Here is a 19,057-nt window from a genome sequence, read left to right as displayed (position 1 = left end):
GTTTTATATGTTTAACTGCTTGCATGTAACTCAGGAAAGCATAGAAAATCTTTTTAATCTTTTCAAATTTTGGCCAGTGTTCTCTTATCAGTTTATTTCTAGTCATTCTAAGGTTTCATATGTATCCATGAGTAGCCTGTAATTCCAGTCAAAATAATTTGATGACAAAACATGAAAGTCAAGAAAGAAAGACAATATCTGACAGCTTCTGTATAACATAAGGAAGCAATTTTTTTTAAAGAAAATAGTATTAAAATATAACTTTGAGCAAAGTGCTATGACTGATTTAAAATAACATATTCAGTACCACCAGCTCTGGATGAAAAGAAACCTATACTTTAGTTACGGGAAAACTTGTAGCCAAAACACAGTGTTTTCACAGCTTCTTTACAGTTTTCTCAATAAGTGGGTGTTGTAGAGCCCAGAGGAACATCATTCACATATATGATTTCAAGCAGTATGAATCCCGATTAGCATTACACTAGAAATGTCTGGAAGAACTTCAAATCACAAACCTTGTTGAAATATCCCCGAATAGCCATTTGCCAGAAGCCTGAACTGGCTTTTACCTAAGTAATAAAAGAGTCCTGACTATTACTCTGAGGGCCCAGCTAGCTGTAACATCAAATATTTCAATCTACTCCCTAAATTCTCTTTACAAACACAGTCAACCACAGAAAATAAGATACTTTTTTCCAACGTATGTTTGTTCACATGAAGTTCACAGGCCTACCAGGCTGTTCACTAGTTTATTTTACATCAGCAGAGAGACTGAGCTTGCCTTCTAGATGAGGTCTTTCCATTCAACCCTTGAGACTGAATGCATATGTGCCTTTAGGATTCTGGTAGCTCTTATTTTGCAGTAATTAATCTGTTTTTATTAAGGCCTTTTTAAGATGACCAAGTGGGGTTCTGGTATGATTGCTCTGCCTTATGAATTCAACTTCTGTTATCACTTATGGCTGTCTAAATAATTGATAGTCACTTATTTATGAATAGGCTTCTATGGAAAGTATATTTCTAAAGAAGTTTAAAATGTAGTTTCATTGATTTAAAAATATCTCCCTTGTTTTCTTATCTAAAAAGTATGTCTGCATGTATATGTATGTCTACATATATAAAGAGCCTTCTAAATGTTTATTCCTCCCAAAGAAAATATTTTATGCTTTTCTTAAAGTTTTTCTAAATGTATAATTGAAATTTAAATATATGAACGTATCATAGGTAGTCCAGATATAAGAAGAGCTTACCAGCCCATGTTAAATTCACATATTATCTGTATATAGGACAAACATTTTTGCTAGTAATCTGCTTGTTTCTTTACATGGATGTATTATTCACGTGGGGCACATGTCTCTTCTATCTATGTGTGAGGTTTTACAAATTTCTCAGTTTTTCTCTTGTTGTAAGACATATTGTACTACAGTTTGAATACCATTCTTTGAAAACTCTAAAAGGCTGTATTAATGAAGTGCACCATTCACTCTTGAGGTGATTTTTCATATTGTTAGTATTTAGAAGGAAGTTCAAGGTAACACTTGAAAACAATGCTTGATTTTAGCACAACTCAAATGTGTTTGAAACCATTAAAAGACCTTATTGCCAAATAAGCCAATCTCATTATAAAATAAAGGAGATCTCATTACAAAATGAATTAATTTCAATACTACTATTAGTTTACTAGCTTAAAGGAGAATTGATGGAATGTTGAATACATTTTATATTAGGACCAAATATTCAATAGTTTATCTCTGTTAAGATCTCAATTGGAAATCGTGGCTTCACTTCACGCAAGGGTTGGAATTTTAAGGTAGATTATGTGTCTTTAAGATTTTGTGTTTCAACAAAGGAAATGGCAATGTTGAGTTTTCCCACAGTTTAGCTATGTGAAATACTGGGGCTTACAGACAGCTTCAGTTTGAAAGCCAGAGAACCTAGAGTTGTTTTCCTTACAAATCTAATATTAAATAACCATTTTCTGGATATATTTAAAATAGTGTATGTGAAGATTTTTTTATTTGTAATTTAGTTTATTAAATCATGTCCTTCTATAGGCAGTATTTCATTTTTTTTTGAGACGGAGTCTCGCTCTGTCGCCCAGGCTGGAGTGCAGTGGCGCGATCTCAGCTCGCAGCAATTTCCGCCTCCCAGGTTCAAGTAGTTCTCATGCCTCAGCTTCCCGAGTAGCTGGGATTACAGGCATACCACCATCATGCCCAGCTAATTTTTGTATTTTTAGTAGAGATGGGGTTTCACCATGTTGGCCAGGCTGGTCTCGAACTCCTGACCTTGTGATCTGCCCACCTCAGCCTCCTAAAGTGCTGGGATTACAGGCTTGAGCCACTGCGCGTGGCCAGCAGTATTTCTCTAGAGGCAGTAATTCAACCTTATGGCATAAAAATGAATCCCAGAATTAATTGATCCAACTTCTAGTAGAATAACAAAGTTAATCATAATGTGTTTGAGATTTCTTTTATTCCTTGATCAATTAAATGTATTTATATTTTTTTCTAATTCTGTTATTGTTATAGTTGAGAAGGTCAGTAGTCTAAGAGTTTTGATATCTGTCCCAAGAATTGTCACTGGTTTACTAAGTAAATTTAGACAGTATGTTTCAGATAATATATACAATATTATTTTATCTAATTAAAATTCATTAAGTTTGTTAAGCATTTACTATAGTCCTGATGCTTTGCTAAGTATTTTAGAGACAGATATATAATTTTTTTTTTTTTGAGACGAGTCTCACTCTGTTGCCCAGGCTAGAGTGCAGTGGCACGATCTTGGCTCACTGCAACCTCCGCCTCCTGGGTTTAAGCAGTTCTCCTGCCTCAGCGTCCTGAGTAGCTGGTACTACAGGTGCCTACCACCATGCCCAGCTAATTTTTACATTTTTAGTAGAGACGGGGTTTCACCATATTGGCCAGGCTGATCTCGAACTCTTGACCTTGTGATCCGCCCACCTCGGCCTCCCAAAGTGCTGGGATTACAGGCATGAGTCACCACGCCCAGCCAGATACAGATATATAAATTTTATATAAGTTAATATTATATATAATTGTATTTATATAGTTATGCAGTAAAATATAAATATTCATGTTATTTTATTTGATAATGTATATTTTTATTATCTGTTTATAATTATACATTTATATATTTAATATTGTTATACAAATATATGGTTATATAATATGGTATAGATATAAATTTATTTTTACTGTGTAATATAGAAATAGATATAATTTTATTTCTCCTAACCACTCTGAAATATATATATATATATATATGTGTGTGTGTGTGTGTGTGTATATATATATATATATATTTTTTTTTTTTTTTTTGGAGACAGAGTCTCGCTCTGTCACCCAAGCTGGAGTGCAGTGGTGCAGTCTTGTCTCACTGCAACCTCCACGTTCCGGGTTCAAGCAATTCTCCTGTTTCAGCCTCCCAAGTAGCTGGGACTTAGGCAGTTTTTGTATTTTTAGTATAGACAGGGTTTCACCATATTGGTCAGGCTGGTCTTGAATTCCTGACCTCAGGTGATGCACCTGCCTCAGCCTCTCAAACTGCTAGGATTATAGGCGTGAGCCACTGTGCCTGGCCTGAAATAGATATTATTAATGTCAATTTATAGAAGAAAGAAAGACATAACAAAGGTTAGTAACTAACTCAAGCTACTGCAGAAAGTGTAAGCCTGATAGAATTTACATCAGTTTCAGTTTTTTAAAAATTTGTTAATAAAGTTTATGTTGTTATCCCATCATCATGCCAGAATTAAGTTAGAAAAAAATGTACACATGCATCTCACATCTCCAGACTGAGTTTGGAGATGTTCAGTGGTAAAATCATGATAATAGTGATGGAATAGTAGTGATGACAAAATAATGAAGGGTTTTAGAAATAGTAAAACTGTACTAGAAATTTCAAAATCTAGATTCTGATTATTTTTCACATGACCTTAGGAAAGCCACTCACTATGTACTTCCTATATTTTTCACATGAGCAAAATGGATCTCTGGTTCTCAGTCTTAGATACTTGTGCAGCTGAGGCCTTTAAGAGTATCAGAGGAGATCGGAGACTATTTTGTTGTTGGTGGTGGTTTTTCTAATTATGCACATATTATACACACATTGGAAAATAAAAGGAAATTACAGAGAAAACAATTAATGAGAAAAAGCAATCACTTAAAACCCTATCTTCAACAAGGAACATTATTGCCATTTTCAAGTGCAACCTTCTAAATGTTTTGTCTATGCACATTTTCACTTATGATCTTAAGATCATACTCAATATGTCAATTCTATCTCAGTTCCATTTAGGAGTATTATAAGTAATTTACCACATTATTTTAAAAAATAAATGTCATTTTAAATTATTGTATGACAGTCCATTATTTTTATGTGCTATCAAATACTATTTTTAACATTTTGAAAGTCTAACAGAAACCCTAACTTTATATGCTAGAAAACTTTCACATTAAATCCCTTTGCTGTTACCTAGATATACAGAACCTCAGTGTTATATTTATTGTTGAACATGATCCAGTATAATAGAAAATGGGAAAATGTATTCATCAATACAATAGCATTTGCTTATTAGACACATCTTTCAGAATATAGAAAAAGAAAACCCAACCCAATCTTTAGATGATGAGGGGAGTAATAAAGGCTTTTTGTGGCAAAATAATTGACAGCCACTGAAATGAAATATCCTCAGTTCTTTAAATGGAGGTTATGTAGATATACAGCAGTGTGTCTCACTTAAAAAAAAAATATGGTCTGCCTATGGGCCTTTTGGACACGTTTTTTTTTTTTCCTAATAAGCTGTCCGCAGCAATAATGAAAGTTTAAACTACAGATGTGCTTAGTAGACATAGAGATAGAGGTATTTCTCTATGTACCATGGCTCTTTGGAAGGCCACAAACCATTTTACCATCTAAAATTGTTTTCTTTCATCCCACAAGAACCAATAATTGCCCCCGTCTAGAATGTATGACCTAGAGTAATCATTCTGGGTATTATTCCAACCATGTTAGGCTAATTCCCGTGCCATCCAGGAATGTTCTGTTTGTCACTCAGTTGGAGGCTGAAAGAATGAGGGTCGTGATCAACTCACTATACCACTAGAGGCTATATGAGTGAACAGCAAACTGTTCTCATAAAAGCAGAATGTTGACAAACTGACAAACTGCATCTGCTGCCCAGGAGGAATGCTGAGGGCAGTCACGACCCAGGCACAAGTGTTTCTTGTGATTAGGCACATCTGAAGCCTGTTAACAATAATGTGACCCTGTGATCAGCTGCTTGACGCAGCTGACCAATCGTTACCTCCTCATCCCTGCTCTTTCTCCCCAATAAATACAAAGGGCTATAGAAGCTCAGGGCTGCTGCCTTTGCTCATTTCTTCTTCCTTAGGCCCTTTCCTTAAAACAGTTTCTTTTGTTTTTTGTTATCATTTCTAGGTTCTTCCCTTAGTTCAGCTTGTAATGAAGGTCTCAGGTAGTAACAGTAGTAACTGTTGTAATGACGGTCTCAAATAGTAACAGCAGTAACTGTCATAGTGAAGGTCTCAAGTAGTAACAGCAGTAACTGTGATAGTGAAGGTCTCAGGTAGTAACAGCAGTAACTGATAGTGAAGGTCTCAGGTAGTAATAGCAGTAACTGTCATAGTGAAGGTCTCAGGTAGTAACAGCAGTAACTGTGATAGTGAAGGTCTCAGGTAGTAACAGTAGTAACTCTCGTAGTGACGGTCTCAAGTAGTAACAGCAGTAACTGTTGTAGTGAAGGTCTCAAGTAGTAACAGTAGTAACTCTCCTAATGACAGTCTCAAGTGGTAACAGTATTATAGTAACTGTAGTATTGATGGTCTCAGGTAGTAGCAGTGGTGGTCGGCCACATCACTCTGTTCTTTTATATGCTCAGAAAAGGAAAGCTGAATCAAAATTTACTCCTAAACCAGGGCTTCTCAAATCTTTCTTTCTCAAAGAAGAGTTGACAGTGAACAACACAAGAACTGGGACATTAGGTAAAAGAAGACAATATTTAGTTTTTTAGTGCAAGACATTGTTTCTATTTTGTCTCAAAAATTTGTGCAAACTTTATATTTTACTCCTTAGTGTATCTGTATTCATTTCAGTGCTTTAAAATATTAATGACCTTATATCTTTTAAGAAAATTGGTAACCCAGAAGATGTACTATTTATATTCTGTGGCTCACATTCTTGTACTTATTTTGATACCACTGCAATTACTCATAAGAGTTCAAAAATACCATGAACGTGGATGATAGCACTAGAACAAACACATGCTTTTCCAAAATAACTATTTTTAAGGATGATGTATATTCAGGTACAGAGATTCCACAGGGTTGATAAAATTTATAGTTATTTCAGTGTGCTCCCAAACTGCAATATAATAATCTTAGGGGACCAGAAGATAGTTTCATCTTCATTTCATTGCTTCCTTCCACTACCCTACACATTCGAAAGTGCTAAAGTAAATGAGGACCTGGTGTAATCCACTTTTAGGTACTATGAAAAAGAAAAGTGGAGAAAGTGAAGGCTGCGTCTGGGCTTTGGGAAGAGACAGAAAGAGTAATCGGTTCTAAGCAATTTGCTCTAATGGTCAGCGTGGAAATGATCTCCTCATCCCCACTTTTTAACAGCTTCCACTAGTAGTTCAGGTTGCACCAGATCTTGCTTTTTAATATTCTGCTAGAAGGCTTTCTGTAGAATCAGATACTCAAAACAAATTTTGTGTTCTTTCTTCTTTCACACTTCTCTGGCATTCCTGTTATAGTAATTGCTGGTTTATAGCATTTGAGTATAGCACTTATCATTATAAATATTAATTCATTGTTCTTTCTTTTTAATGGTCTCCTCAGTCCATATACTGTATATTACATTAATTGTTATACTACCTGGTTGAAAGGGACAAATAATACCTCTAAACACAGATATATAAAGTAGATTTGGAGAATGAGAATTGTGAAAGTAAATTGCTTAGCCCAAGATCTTAGCGGCCAAACTGAGATTTAAGATTCAATTGCCAGTTATACCATTTATTAGAGGCATTCGTCATAGTATTCATCCCACTTGTATACACAGCTGTTCTTTTCAAACATGCCTGGCATTCATGTGCACATCTCAGTATCCTGGACAGACAAAATAACAATATTAAAAATCTCTTAGAAAATTACCCGTAGAAAACAAGTTAATTGTTTTCTAAGTCTAGGTACTTTTGTATCAAAGTCTAGGTACTTTTCTCATCTAAAAGTGTCTCAGAACAGACATGATTTAAATGTACGAATTTTTTGGTAATTGATTAAAGGAAAGCTTTCAATAATTTCTAGTAGTTTTGAAAATGATTAAAAGCAAAACATAATTTATTGTCCATTCCTGTATGACATAATGAAAATACTTAATAGGAAAATAAATGGAACTACAAAACATACTAAGAAACGCAATTTAGCAGACAATAATAGTTTGAGATGTTTAATTACAGATGCAAGAAACAGTACAGATATTAGCAAGAACCAGAAATTATATGTTCTTATATATGGGCATACTTTAATATACATTGTCTACAGCTATAATATTTTTTAAAACTGGAATTTTGTTACAAAAAAGGAATAATTTAAAATAAGACTGTCATCATGGCCGGGCGTGGTGGCTCACGCCTGTAATTTTAGCACTTTGGGAGGCCAAGATGGAAGGATTGCCTGAGGACAGGAGTTCGAGACCAGCCTGGTCAACATAATGAGACTTCATCTCATTTAAAAAAAAAAAAAAAAAAAGAAGACATCCTATTTGATGTGGAAACAAATGCTTTTATCCTAGAGGCTTTGTTTTATGTATGTTATATTGATATTGCTAGAATTGTATATAGGATGATGTTTTTACAAGTTACCTTCTCCTGGAAAAATATCATACATCTTTTGATTTAGAAAGGAAAAATATTGAATAATACATCAGATTAGCTTTTATTATTTAAGTTTATTATTATTGAAAATATCAGCTTACAGTATCTCCTGAAGCCATTGGGAAAGTTGCTGAGGCAGCAGGAGTGGGGAGACAAGATGGGAACATTAAGCATGAGACGTTTGGCTTTTAACCTCACATCACCATTCACTTAACTCTGTCCTTGAATTTATTGTTTGGCATTTGTCAGTGATCTGAGAGAAAGGTATTAAATATTGTTGTCTAGATAGTCTTAAATCCATAAGTGTATTTCATGACATAAAGATGACATTTTAAAATGTATATATGGGCCAGGTGCGGTGGCTCACTCCTGTAATCCCAGCACTTTGGGAGGCCAAGGTGGGTGGATCACTTGAGGTCAGGAGTTCAAGACCAGCCTGATCAACATGGTGAAACCCTGTCTCCACTGGAAAAAAAAAAAAAAAAAAATTAACCAGGCATGGGGGCACACGCCTGTAATCCCAGCTACTTGGGAAGCTGAGGCAGTAGAATTGCTTGAACTCGGGAGGTGGAGATTGCAGTGAGCTGAGACTACGCCATTGCACTCCAGCCTGGGCAACAAGAGTAAAACTCCATCTCATGTATACGTATAGTGTGTGTATGTGTGTATTTTTTGTCTAGGCTTTTGAGATAAAGTGCTGTACATAACCAGGAAATACATGATGAAAGTGCCCTGTTAAGTTAGCTAGCCCATGACCTGGGACCTTTTCTTTTTTCTTAAGGTTACTCTCCATTCATGGGTGCCAATGTCACTGGTTTAAATTGGAGGCTGTATTATCACCAAGGGACTAATCTAGAACCCAGTTCTCTACTCCTAATATTTCTTCTAGGTTTGCTTTTTCTTGAGCAAAACTTCCTACATTGCAATCTGTATAAAGTATTTGAGCAAAGCACTGAGTTTCCTTCCGTTCAGCCTGTTGACTAACAGTAGAGTCAAAGCATCTACTATTTTGTTTTTTTTTCTCCTAGCATCAGCAAGGCACAGATTATTAACTTGAAAAATCAGCTAGGAAGATGCTACAGAGCATCTGTTTTAGAGCAGTTCTGCTGTGACATGGATGGGACTCAGGACCTGTGGGGACGTTCTGCCATGGCTATTTGTGAGCTTGTGAACAAAGTTTCCTCTCATAGAAACCTCCCAAGATTGTTCCTCTGGAGAACCATCAACCAGAGCCTGTGCTGTAGTAGAGTGTGAACTGTATTGCTAAACAAAGTGAAAGCCTTCCCTTTTTAGATAGTTATTTTAATTATTTTTTCCTTTCTCTATCTCTCTGACCACATATGGCTTGAAGAATAAAATGTGGAATAGAGAAGGAGATGTGTAAATTTCTCAGTGGAACTACCAACACACTGTACCTTAATTTTCTGTTGTTCAAAATGAGGATAATACTACCTATCCCACAATAGTATGGAAAAATTGAAAAAAAGTTTATTTGTAAAGAAAACAAGAAATAATATTTCCATAGGAAATGAGATAATGCTGTTATGTTATCTTGCCTTCATTTTTATTTCACTGTTTAAATAGTATCTCTCTTTAAAAATCTACACAGATGGTTCACAGGCACCAGCCAGACCCCCTAAACCACGACCCCGCAGGACTGCACCAGAAATTCACCACAGAAAACCCCATGGGCCTGAGGCGGCATTGGAAAATGTCGATGCAAAAATTGCAAAACTCATGGGAGAGGGTTATGCCTTTGAAGAGGTGAAGAGAGCCTTAGAGATAGCCCAGAATAATGTCGAAGTTGCCCGGAGCATCCTCCGAGAATTTGCCTTCCCTCCTCCAGTATCCCCACGTCTAAATCTATAGCAGCCAGAACTGTAGACACCAAAATGGAAAGCAATCGACGTATTCCAAGAGTGTGGAAATAAAGAGAACTGAGATGGAATTCAAGAGAGAAGTGTCTCCTCCTCGTGTAGCAGCTTGAGAAGAGGCTTGGGAGTGCAGCTTCTCAAAGGAGACCGATGCTTGCTCAGGATGTCGACAGCTGTGGCTTCCTTGTTTTTGCTAGCCATATTTTTAAATCAGGGTTGAACTGACAAAAATAATTTAAAGACGTTTACTTCCCTTGAACTTTGAACCTGTGAAATGCTTTACCTTGTTTACAATTTGGCAAAGTTGCAGTTTGTTCTTGTTTTTAGTTTAGTTTTGTTTTGGTGTTTTGATACCTGTACTGTGTTCTTCACAGACCCTTTGTAGCGTGGTCAGGTCTGCTGTAACATTTCCCACCAACTCTCTTGCTGTCCACATCAACAGCTAAATCATTTATTCATTTGGATCTCTACCATCCCCATGCCTTGCCCAGGTCCAGTTCCATTTCTCCCATTCACAAGATGCTTTGAAGGTTCTGATTTTCAACTGATCAAACTAATGCAAAAAAAAAAAAAGTATGTGTTCTTCACTACTGAGTTTCTTCTTTGGAAACCATCACTATTGAGAGATGGGAAAAACCTGAATGTATAAAGCATTTATTTGTCAATAAACAGCCTTTTGTAAGGGGTTTTCACATGACATAGAGGAGCTTCCCTTTTTTGTTTAAGTTTTGTAACCTTTAATCCTCCATATTCTCATGTCTGTCATCCCAGGGGTGTCACAACTGTAAAAATCTACAATATTAGAAAGCAGCTACTACAGATGTGGAAGAGAGAACACTTGTATAAGACAATGCTGTACTGAAGTTAAATAACAAGGTCCCCTGATACTTATGCCTGCATTACTTTGAGGGATGCTGAATGAGAGGGCCATCTCCCTGAAATATATTAATAATTTTCAGATAAAATTATGAACATAACATACCTTTTCTCAAGTGGAATTAGAGTTCATTTCCCATTTAAGTGATTACACTCTATCTCCTAAGAGCTGTGGGAACCAGTTCATATTGCAGTGGAAACATTAACTCTTTGTTGCACTGTTGAGTGTCAAGGCTACTGTGGCAATGTTTTTTGCAAAGTTCTCAGTAATTTCCTCTCTGCAATCAAATTAGAGTTCTTATTTAATTTGCAGATTCTCTCATTCATTGCTCCACACTGCTTTATCAAATCAGGTGAAAGAAATTAATGTAGTTTTGCCTTTTTTACAAAATGGTGGTTGGTTCTTTAAACACCATGTTATTACTCTTAATAAATCTACAAATATTTATTGAGCATCTATGATGTGCTTGGTGCTGTTAGGCACTGTGTTTTTAAAGCGCAAACTCTCAAAAGCTGATTCCAGCGTAATGTTTTATTTTTGTTTTTCTGTGTTTTTTATGACAAAGTCTGTCTGATAGACAAAGCCTGGAAGGTTTCCCCCAGAGCTTTAGAATTTAGAATTAGCTGGTTTTCATTTCAAATGGGAAATTAATGGAGAAATGAGATAAAATCATCTCTGTGTAAATGCTTGAACCTACAGAAAGTTTTCTAAATATGGACTAATTGTGGGTTTGTGCATATTTCTGTGTCTCCTCTTTTCACTTCACACCCACCATGATATACAAAGATGCATCAGAGAGTGAGCCTGCCTTCAGGACCTGAAAGGACATGACTGAACATCTAGTAGATCTGGTGGAAATTAATGTTATACAAAAGACACGTAGACTAAGTTGACCCTGGGAGAGGAGTTAATACATTCCTTTGCAAAGTGACATGTGCCCTTTTTTTGACAGTCTGGCTTTCATGGTATGAGATGAGGACTCAGAGGCCTTAGGTAATTTCTGCTTTTGTATGAATTTTTTTCAGATGGTTCTGAGCTGGTTATGTCCCTGGAGGGGAATTTTTCATTTGCCTTAGATGTTCTTCCCATGAGTAGGTACATGAGTGAAGTTTCTTACACTTTTAAAATTGCATTGGCAAATTTTCTTTTGCTTTATGAACCCCTGTTTTGTCGTCATGATTTTTCACTTGTTTTAACAGTTTCAGATGTCACCTTGGAATAGCACTGTTTATTTTGGCCTTTTTATGATTGCTGATGATAGGTACAGTCTAAAGGCCAAAAGTTGCCACTTCATTGTGATAACATTGTTGCAACATTCCTAATATATTAGAGAATGATGTAAAATAAGAATGTTAGAGAACATAGCACATTCTCATTCAGTTTATAAACAATATTTGAAAATTTCCAGTGAGAATTAAAAAAGAAGAACTAGTGATGATATAGCAAACCTGGACTTGAAATTTGGGGGCGGGTAGGGGGATATCTGTTTTGCAGAGAAAATTTACCAGCCTCCAGCAAAATCTCTGCATCTTGTACTCAATAGCAACCATTAGTATTGTCATTTAAAAAGAATGAATCAAAAATTCATACGTAATGGAATGAAAAAAGGAAAACTTTCTATTAAACACTGTCAAGAAAGACCCATTGCTATCTATCACCTATGAAATTAAACCTAAAAAAATTTTTTTTGAGAAAATAATTAAAAAATTTTTTTATCGTAAAAGCGACTGCTCGTTGATGTTTGGAAGTGATCCAGACTTTGTTTCACTGTGATCCAAAAAGTTAGACATTCCTTCCATTTCTCAAGATTTGGTAACAATTTTTTTTTAAGTCAGCATTTCATATAATACATAAAATTAAGACAAATTAACTTATTGATATGTGGCCAATATCAACCCTTCTCACCCAACCCAAACATGTTCTGGAGATAGAAGGACTTATCCTCAATTATATTCCAGTAAATTTATCTCCATAATCTGTTTTTTCCCCTAATGTATGATATATCTCACCAAATTTTTCTAGAATTGAATAAAAGCAGTTTTTGCTTAACTTGAGTTTCCTTCCACAGATACAACCTTCAGCTCTTCCCTCTGTTTCCCTTTTGCCCACATTGCAAATAGTCTTCATAATAGAACCCTCACTGCAACTCAAAAGGGTCCCATTTCTTAACTCAGCATTTCATATACCAAGAACACTTGCAAAGATTTCTTCATAATGTGATTTTTTAATTTTTCAGTTCCAGAAGCATTTCCTACAGTTCAAACGTTACTTTTTCTCTCAGATTTTCAACTTGAAGCTTTGATTTGCACTGAATTAACTTGGATAAAATTTTAGTTTCTCTCTTCAGCTAACAGATTTGGAAGCAAATTACAATATATTTGAATAATTCAGGTACTACCTGTTGACCTGGAATTTTAGTGATTCTGGGAAAGTTTTCCAGACAAAGATACCAATAGAGTGAAGGGTTTTTTCCCCAATTACTATTTTATTGTTTTTTAAAATGCCTTTTTAAAACTTGTGTAATGTGGCAAAATAGTCATATGTTCAATTAATTTATATTTTATTCATTCCTTTTCAATTCTGGTTATTATGTAACCTCAAGTACTTTATCTGTTCTTTTAAAGTATTTTATAAAATGAACGTTAACTAAATGCAGAGTTGGTACTTTATTTTTCAAATGAACACAAAAATTTTAGAGCATTTCTATGATGTAATTTTTCTTTTTCATGTCTAATTGAACAAAGTGGTGCAAGGTGTACCCATCCTAGGTAATTTAGTTATTAAGTACCAAAATCATAATTTTAAGATAGCCTAATAGATAAAATTGCCCCTATGTCATAGATCTGAATGTCAAAGGTGTATCAAGTTTCCAAGTAAGAAATATCATATCTGGGAAATGCTGAAAGTCTTCAGGATGATGTACTATAATATATAATTGATAATTCCTGATCAACAGTACCATCGGGTCTTTAAATTCCTCATTTCTTAAATCATTGTTTCACCGATCAGTATATAATGGGGAGAGAACAACAGAGATAACAATGTTAATAATTGCTTTTATATCAAGAATCATGGCAGAATATTGTGCAACTAATTGTTACATGCAAAGTTCCGTGCATAGTAATAACAATTACTTCCTGGAAGCATATACCATGAAATGGAAGATACACATAAGTAATTCCAGTACAAAAATGTGTGTACAACATACCACACTGTACTAGAATTACGCCTGTATGATAAGTGCTTAAGAACTAATTATTGAGCCCTTTTTATGTGTAAGGAGCTTAGTGTCAAAGCATTTAATGCTTTCGACAACCCTGCCTCTTTTAGGACTGTGGAAGGGAAGTTGGGAATTATATTTCTAATAGAAAGTTTGACAACCCGTAAGACTAAGTAGTCTTTTGTAAGCCTAAAAGGAGCAAGGATTTGTTGTTGGTATTAAGAAAGAAATTCAGAGTTAAAGCTTTTCAAATAGGAAGAGCACACATGATAAAATATTGTTATTTAAGCAAAGGTAAGATGCCGCTCATCATCACTTCAGTGCTTTGAGAAGACTTGTTCTTCTCTCCTAAAAGCCCTCCCCCCCCCACCCTCCGGGAGACTCTGTGGGACTCATTAAGAGGCTGGTGGCAGAACTTCCATTCCTGTGTCCTAAGAGTCATCATAAGCAGAAGAGGATGGGCTGGAGGGTTACCTGGGAAAAGTGAGTGATGAGTGAGAATGTTCTGGGTTTGGTCCACCTCTCCCAATTCAACTAATGATAGCTCCCAGAGAACACCAATTATAGATATTAGGGAACTGGCATTTTATTCTATTAGAGTCCACACAGTGGACTTACTGATCTGCCATCTGTGGTTACTAGAGCAGAGCAGAACAAAACTAGAGAGGAGTCAACAGTGAATCAGGTAATAAGCATCTCCACCATTGGGAGAACAAGGATACATCATACGCCCCTGGGACAGGCAGAGCCCTGTCAAGGCAGCTGAGCTGGAGTTGTCTTGGCAGGACCCAAGAAGGCCACCTGTCAGCCACAGTAACCCAAGCAGCAAGAGACTTTGGGGTATACACTGCTGGACTAGGCACAAGGAAGTCAAGCCAGTGGATATCTGATGGATCTGATGTGTCAGACACTAACCGAGTGTCCTCCCACTTGAGCTTGACAACAAAGTCCACATTTGAGAGCTTACTGTATGGGCAAAATACAAAATCAAACATGCCCTACAATAGCACTTGTAAAAAGAATTTTACTCCTTTCCTTAACTCTTCTTCCCCTATCCCAATCCCAAAGAAGCAGAAATGTAAGAATGAAGAGGAGTGGTTAAAAAGGGTACATCTTGCCCCTTCTCTGCTCCTAGTCCCTGAGGTTAAGGGCTGCCTGACGCTGGGAGACAGTGGACAGGCTAGACTGAATTAGAATGCAGGTGATTAAACAAGGAAAGATAATTAATAGTTAAAAGAAGTGATTACAGAAAAAATCTCAACATACCATGTTGGCAGCCTATCAGGTTCAAGGTGTTTAGTAAATTACTAAAAAAAAAAAAAGCCAGACATTTCATTTCAAATGAACTTTAGTGGTTTCCTTAGTTTAACAAAAAGTATTTGTAGTCAGATAGCCATCATTAGAGGGTCCTTCTCTGGGGAGATGGTGTGGGATGGATAGATGCATTTTATTTCTCTGGAAATACTTCCTGCCTGGCAAGCTCAGAGGGCTCACCCCTGGAGATGCAAATTCTGCCTAACCCCTCCCACAGTCTTTTGAGCAGAGATCCTCTCTGTCCCTTAGCAGTGCAGGGCCCAATCTCACCCAGTTCTCCCTTCACTGCAAGCATTGCTTCCCCCTCAGTAAACTACCCAAACCTCATTTGTGAGCTTGTTTATGAAGTAAATATCAGGGACATGAAATAAAACGTCTGGCGGCAACTTCCCTAGGACATCAGTGACTGTCCTCAAACTACTCTCAAAAGGAGCTGTACATTTCCCTAAAGAACCGTTCCAATGTAAGATGCAAAGTATCCTTGCAGAAAATTAAACCTAACCACAAGTGCCTAGGCCCTAGGCTATTTAGACATGAATCAAAAACAGCAGTACCAAGGCACTTATTGGTATAAATGTTTAATCAAGAGTGATGCTTAATGTCTATCTGGAATTTCTTGCAAAAAAAGAGAGGATAGATGGTCTAAAACAAGACTAATATATCTCTACTGGGCATTTTAATCAGTGCTAACATAATTAAATATTTATATAGCACTTTGGGTTTGGGAACATTTTCTGTTTGATTTTCAAAGTTGCATTTCTCAAAATTCTTGTAAATTACACTTGATACCTTCTCTTTGCACATAGAATTTATAAGTCAGAGAACATAACTTTCCCTGAGTCACTCAACAATTGACAAGCACTAGAATTATGATCGTATCAATTAGTCCCACCTCATGCATTAGATATTAAAAATAGACCTAAAAACAATTAGGCAAGATCTAAGCAATCCTTCTGTGGGCAAGAAAGAGAATTTAAAATGAGTATGTGACTTTCACCTCCTACTATTATCACATATTGCAGGAGGTATCACCCAGAAAGATAAGTACATGTTGACATGATTTGGCTGTTCTCCACCCAAAACTCATCTTGAAATGTAGTTTATGTAATCCCCACATGTTGTGAGAGGGACCCAGTGGGAGGTAATTGAATCACAGGGGCAGTTAACCCTCATGTTGTTCTCGTGATAGTGAGTAAGTCTCACGAGATCTGATGGTTTTATAAGGGGCTTTTCCCCGCTGTGGCTGGGCACTTGTCTTTGTTGCCGCCATGTATAAGAGGACGTGTTTGCTTCCCCTTATACCATGATTGTAAGTTTCCTGAGGCCTCTCCAGCCATGCTGGACTGTGTGTCAATTAAAACTCTCTCCTTTATGAATACCCAGTCTCAGGTATGTCTTTATTAGTGTGAGAACTGACTCCTACATGTTAAACATGACTAATACATGTAAACATGTTACTTATTGACTAGTTGGGGTGTTTAAAAAATGATTTGCTAATTGGTCAGCACTAATCATGTAAACAAAATCATGTAGTTGAAGCTGAACTACATATGCACTGCAAATTTTGCAAAGAGATCAGCAACTTGAAAGTGTGGATGAGTTAAGCAACCTGCATTCTAAAGTGGCTTAGCACTATGGGTCTTTCTAGTGCCATTTTTAATGTGTGTAAGTACCTATTTTTAAAATTAATTTACTGTTTACTACGAAGAGGAAAGGAAAAATCACCTTACTGCTTGCCATTTTTCAGCAAAAGAAAAGTGTTCTAATTGCTCAATTCAGTAAAAAGGCTAATAGGGAAGGAGAACAAATACATATTCTCAGAGGTTAAATCAAAAAAACACCTGTTTCATTTGTGAACCTTTAATGTGTAGGCACAGAAGCAATTTTGGCAGCCATGCTATTAATCTGTAAGAGGCCATAAACTTGTCATGGTAAGGACACTGCAAATTCAACTTGAATATACTTTGCTTTTCACATTAATGACATATGAGGACACTTAAGCCTCTCATCATCACTTTAGCACCTTGAGAAGACCAATGTTCTTGTTCTCCTCTCAAAGGACCATTACCACTCCAATGTGTGACTTGTCAATCCTTTGTGATACTAACCCCTAAAATTAAACTCTCTTGAAGTTGAAGATGACAACAAGAGCCCTTCGTTCCCTTTAAAGATCACACGCTTTCATTCCACCTGGAAAATTTAGAAGTATTCAAACCCTTCACTGTTGATTAAAATTAGATTCAAGCTCCATTTTCCTCAGGAAAATGGCCAGGCTATTTGATAAAACATTAAAGAGAGAATGCTAACTCACAGACTAGATCTAGCAGTGTTGTGGTTGTGTGTTTGTTAGCTAAGTTAAGCTCTAGTGTCCTCTGATTTTACTTTATGCTCAAGTCTCTTAACCTAGAGAGTTAATATCTGCCTCAGCATGTTGTGAAAATCCACAGGTGAGTTTAAAAGACCTTAAATGGCTTCAACAATGCTCTCCACATTTTAAAGTATGCGTTCTTAAATCCATTGCACTTTTCACAAAGATTAGGAACCAGAACTTCCTTTCAATGGTTGTTTCCCAGCATCATTTAATATACTGCTTCTACATATAATTCCAACTCATCCAGGTTCTTAGAGGGAAATTCTAGAAACTTGGTTGTATCTATGGGAAAAGCCTTCAGAATGAGTTTCTGGCCTCAACATCGTTTACCCATAACTTCAGAGGTCATTAGTCCATGATTTCATTCTACTGTTATCTTCCTTGTCAACGGCAAGACTATCCGACATTCTGGTCCTCTTCATATTTTTATGTATAGTTAGAAACAATTAAGTGTATTTTAAAATATATAATCTGGCTGGGTGCAGTGGTTGCATCTGTAATCCCAGCTACTTGGGAGGCTGAAGCAGGAGGATCACAGAAGTCCAGGAGTTTGAGACCATCCTGGGCAACATAACAAGACACTGTCTCAGAAACAAAATTTTTATTTTAAATTAGCCTGGCATGGAGGTGCCTGCCTGTAATCTCAGATACTTGGTAGCCTGAGGTGGAAGAGTGGCTTGAGCCAAGGAGTTTGAGGCTGCAGTGAGCTATGATCACGTCTCTGCAGTCCAGCCTGGCAATAGAGCAAGACTCTCTATCTATCTATCTATCTCTATCTTTAGACACACACACACACACGTGAGAAACACATATATATATATATATAGTTTGCCTACCAATAATTCAAATTATATCAGAGAATGTTCAAACTTTAGCTCAGACTATAAGTAAAACATGATGCCAGTCACAATCCCATGTTTCATTTTTACAAGTGCAGCATCCACTGTTGAGTGCCACAAAGGCAATTGCTTCACTCAAAAATATCTCTGAGGGACTTACGGTCTAATGGAATGGAATGTGTGCATTAGCCCAACAAAACTTCACACTAAGAATCTTTATTGACAAACTTTAATGTTATTAGGGACACATCATTTTACATTATTGCTATCTCTTTGTTTTTAGATTAACTCTGTGTTTGTGTGTGTTTGGGGTTGGGCTGCATAATCTGAAATTAGTTTAAAGGAAAAATACCCTGCAATTCTAGTTCTGTCATCACTGATGACTCCTCACAGTGAGGACAGGAAAGATAATTGAAGTCTTTGTGACCTAGTTTCCTTATCTATAAGGAAAAATAGAAGGACTGACTTGCAATTATTTAAAAGAACTTGGGAAAAGCTAAATGAGCATTATCTTGAAAAGTCCTGAAAACCAATTAATAATATATTGAAAGATATATTGCTTTGACCACTGTGGATGAGTGCTGTAGTGTATGGTTAGTGATTCCGTCTTTACTTGAAGAAAGAAGGCATTTGAGAAGAGA

The 19,057-nt window shown here is 36.4% G+C and overlaps 1 protein-coding gene across 17 annotated transcripts in view; it reads left to right on the top strand.

Moving 5' to 3' along the window:
• CBLB (Cbl proto-oncogene B) overlaps positions 1-10,492 on the top strand; it is a 211,710-nt gene extending 201,218 nt beyond the window's left edge. For 15 of the 17 annotated variants that reach the window (XM_063703996.1, XM_063703992.1, XM_031009427.3 and 12 more), the window contains one exon: positions 9,531-10,492. In XM_063703996.1, the coding sequence (XP_063560066.1) occupies positions 9,531-9,790 (260 nt within the window). In that variant the 3' untranslated portion in view covers positions 9,791-10,492. The remainder of the gene's footprint in view (positions 1-9,530) is intronic. The other 2 variants (XR_010132892.1, XR_010132893.1) reach the window with 1 other exon arrangement.
• Positions 10,493-19,057: the final 8,565 nt, after the last annotated feature.

Source organism: Gorilla gorilla, chromosome 2, assembly GCF_029281585.2.
Source record: "Gorilla gorilla gorilla isolate KB3781 chromosome 2, NHGRI_mGorGor1-v2.1_pri, whole genome shotgun sequence".
NCBI lineage: Eukaryota > Metazoa > Chordata > Mammalia > Primates > Hominidae > Gorilla > Gorilla gorilla.
The sequence above is the reverse complement of the archived record's forward strand: the minus strand, read 5'-3'. Positions and strand labels throughout refer to the sequence as shown.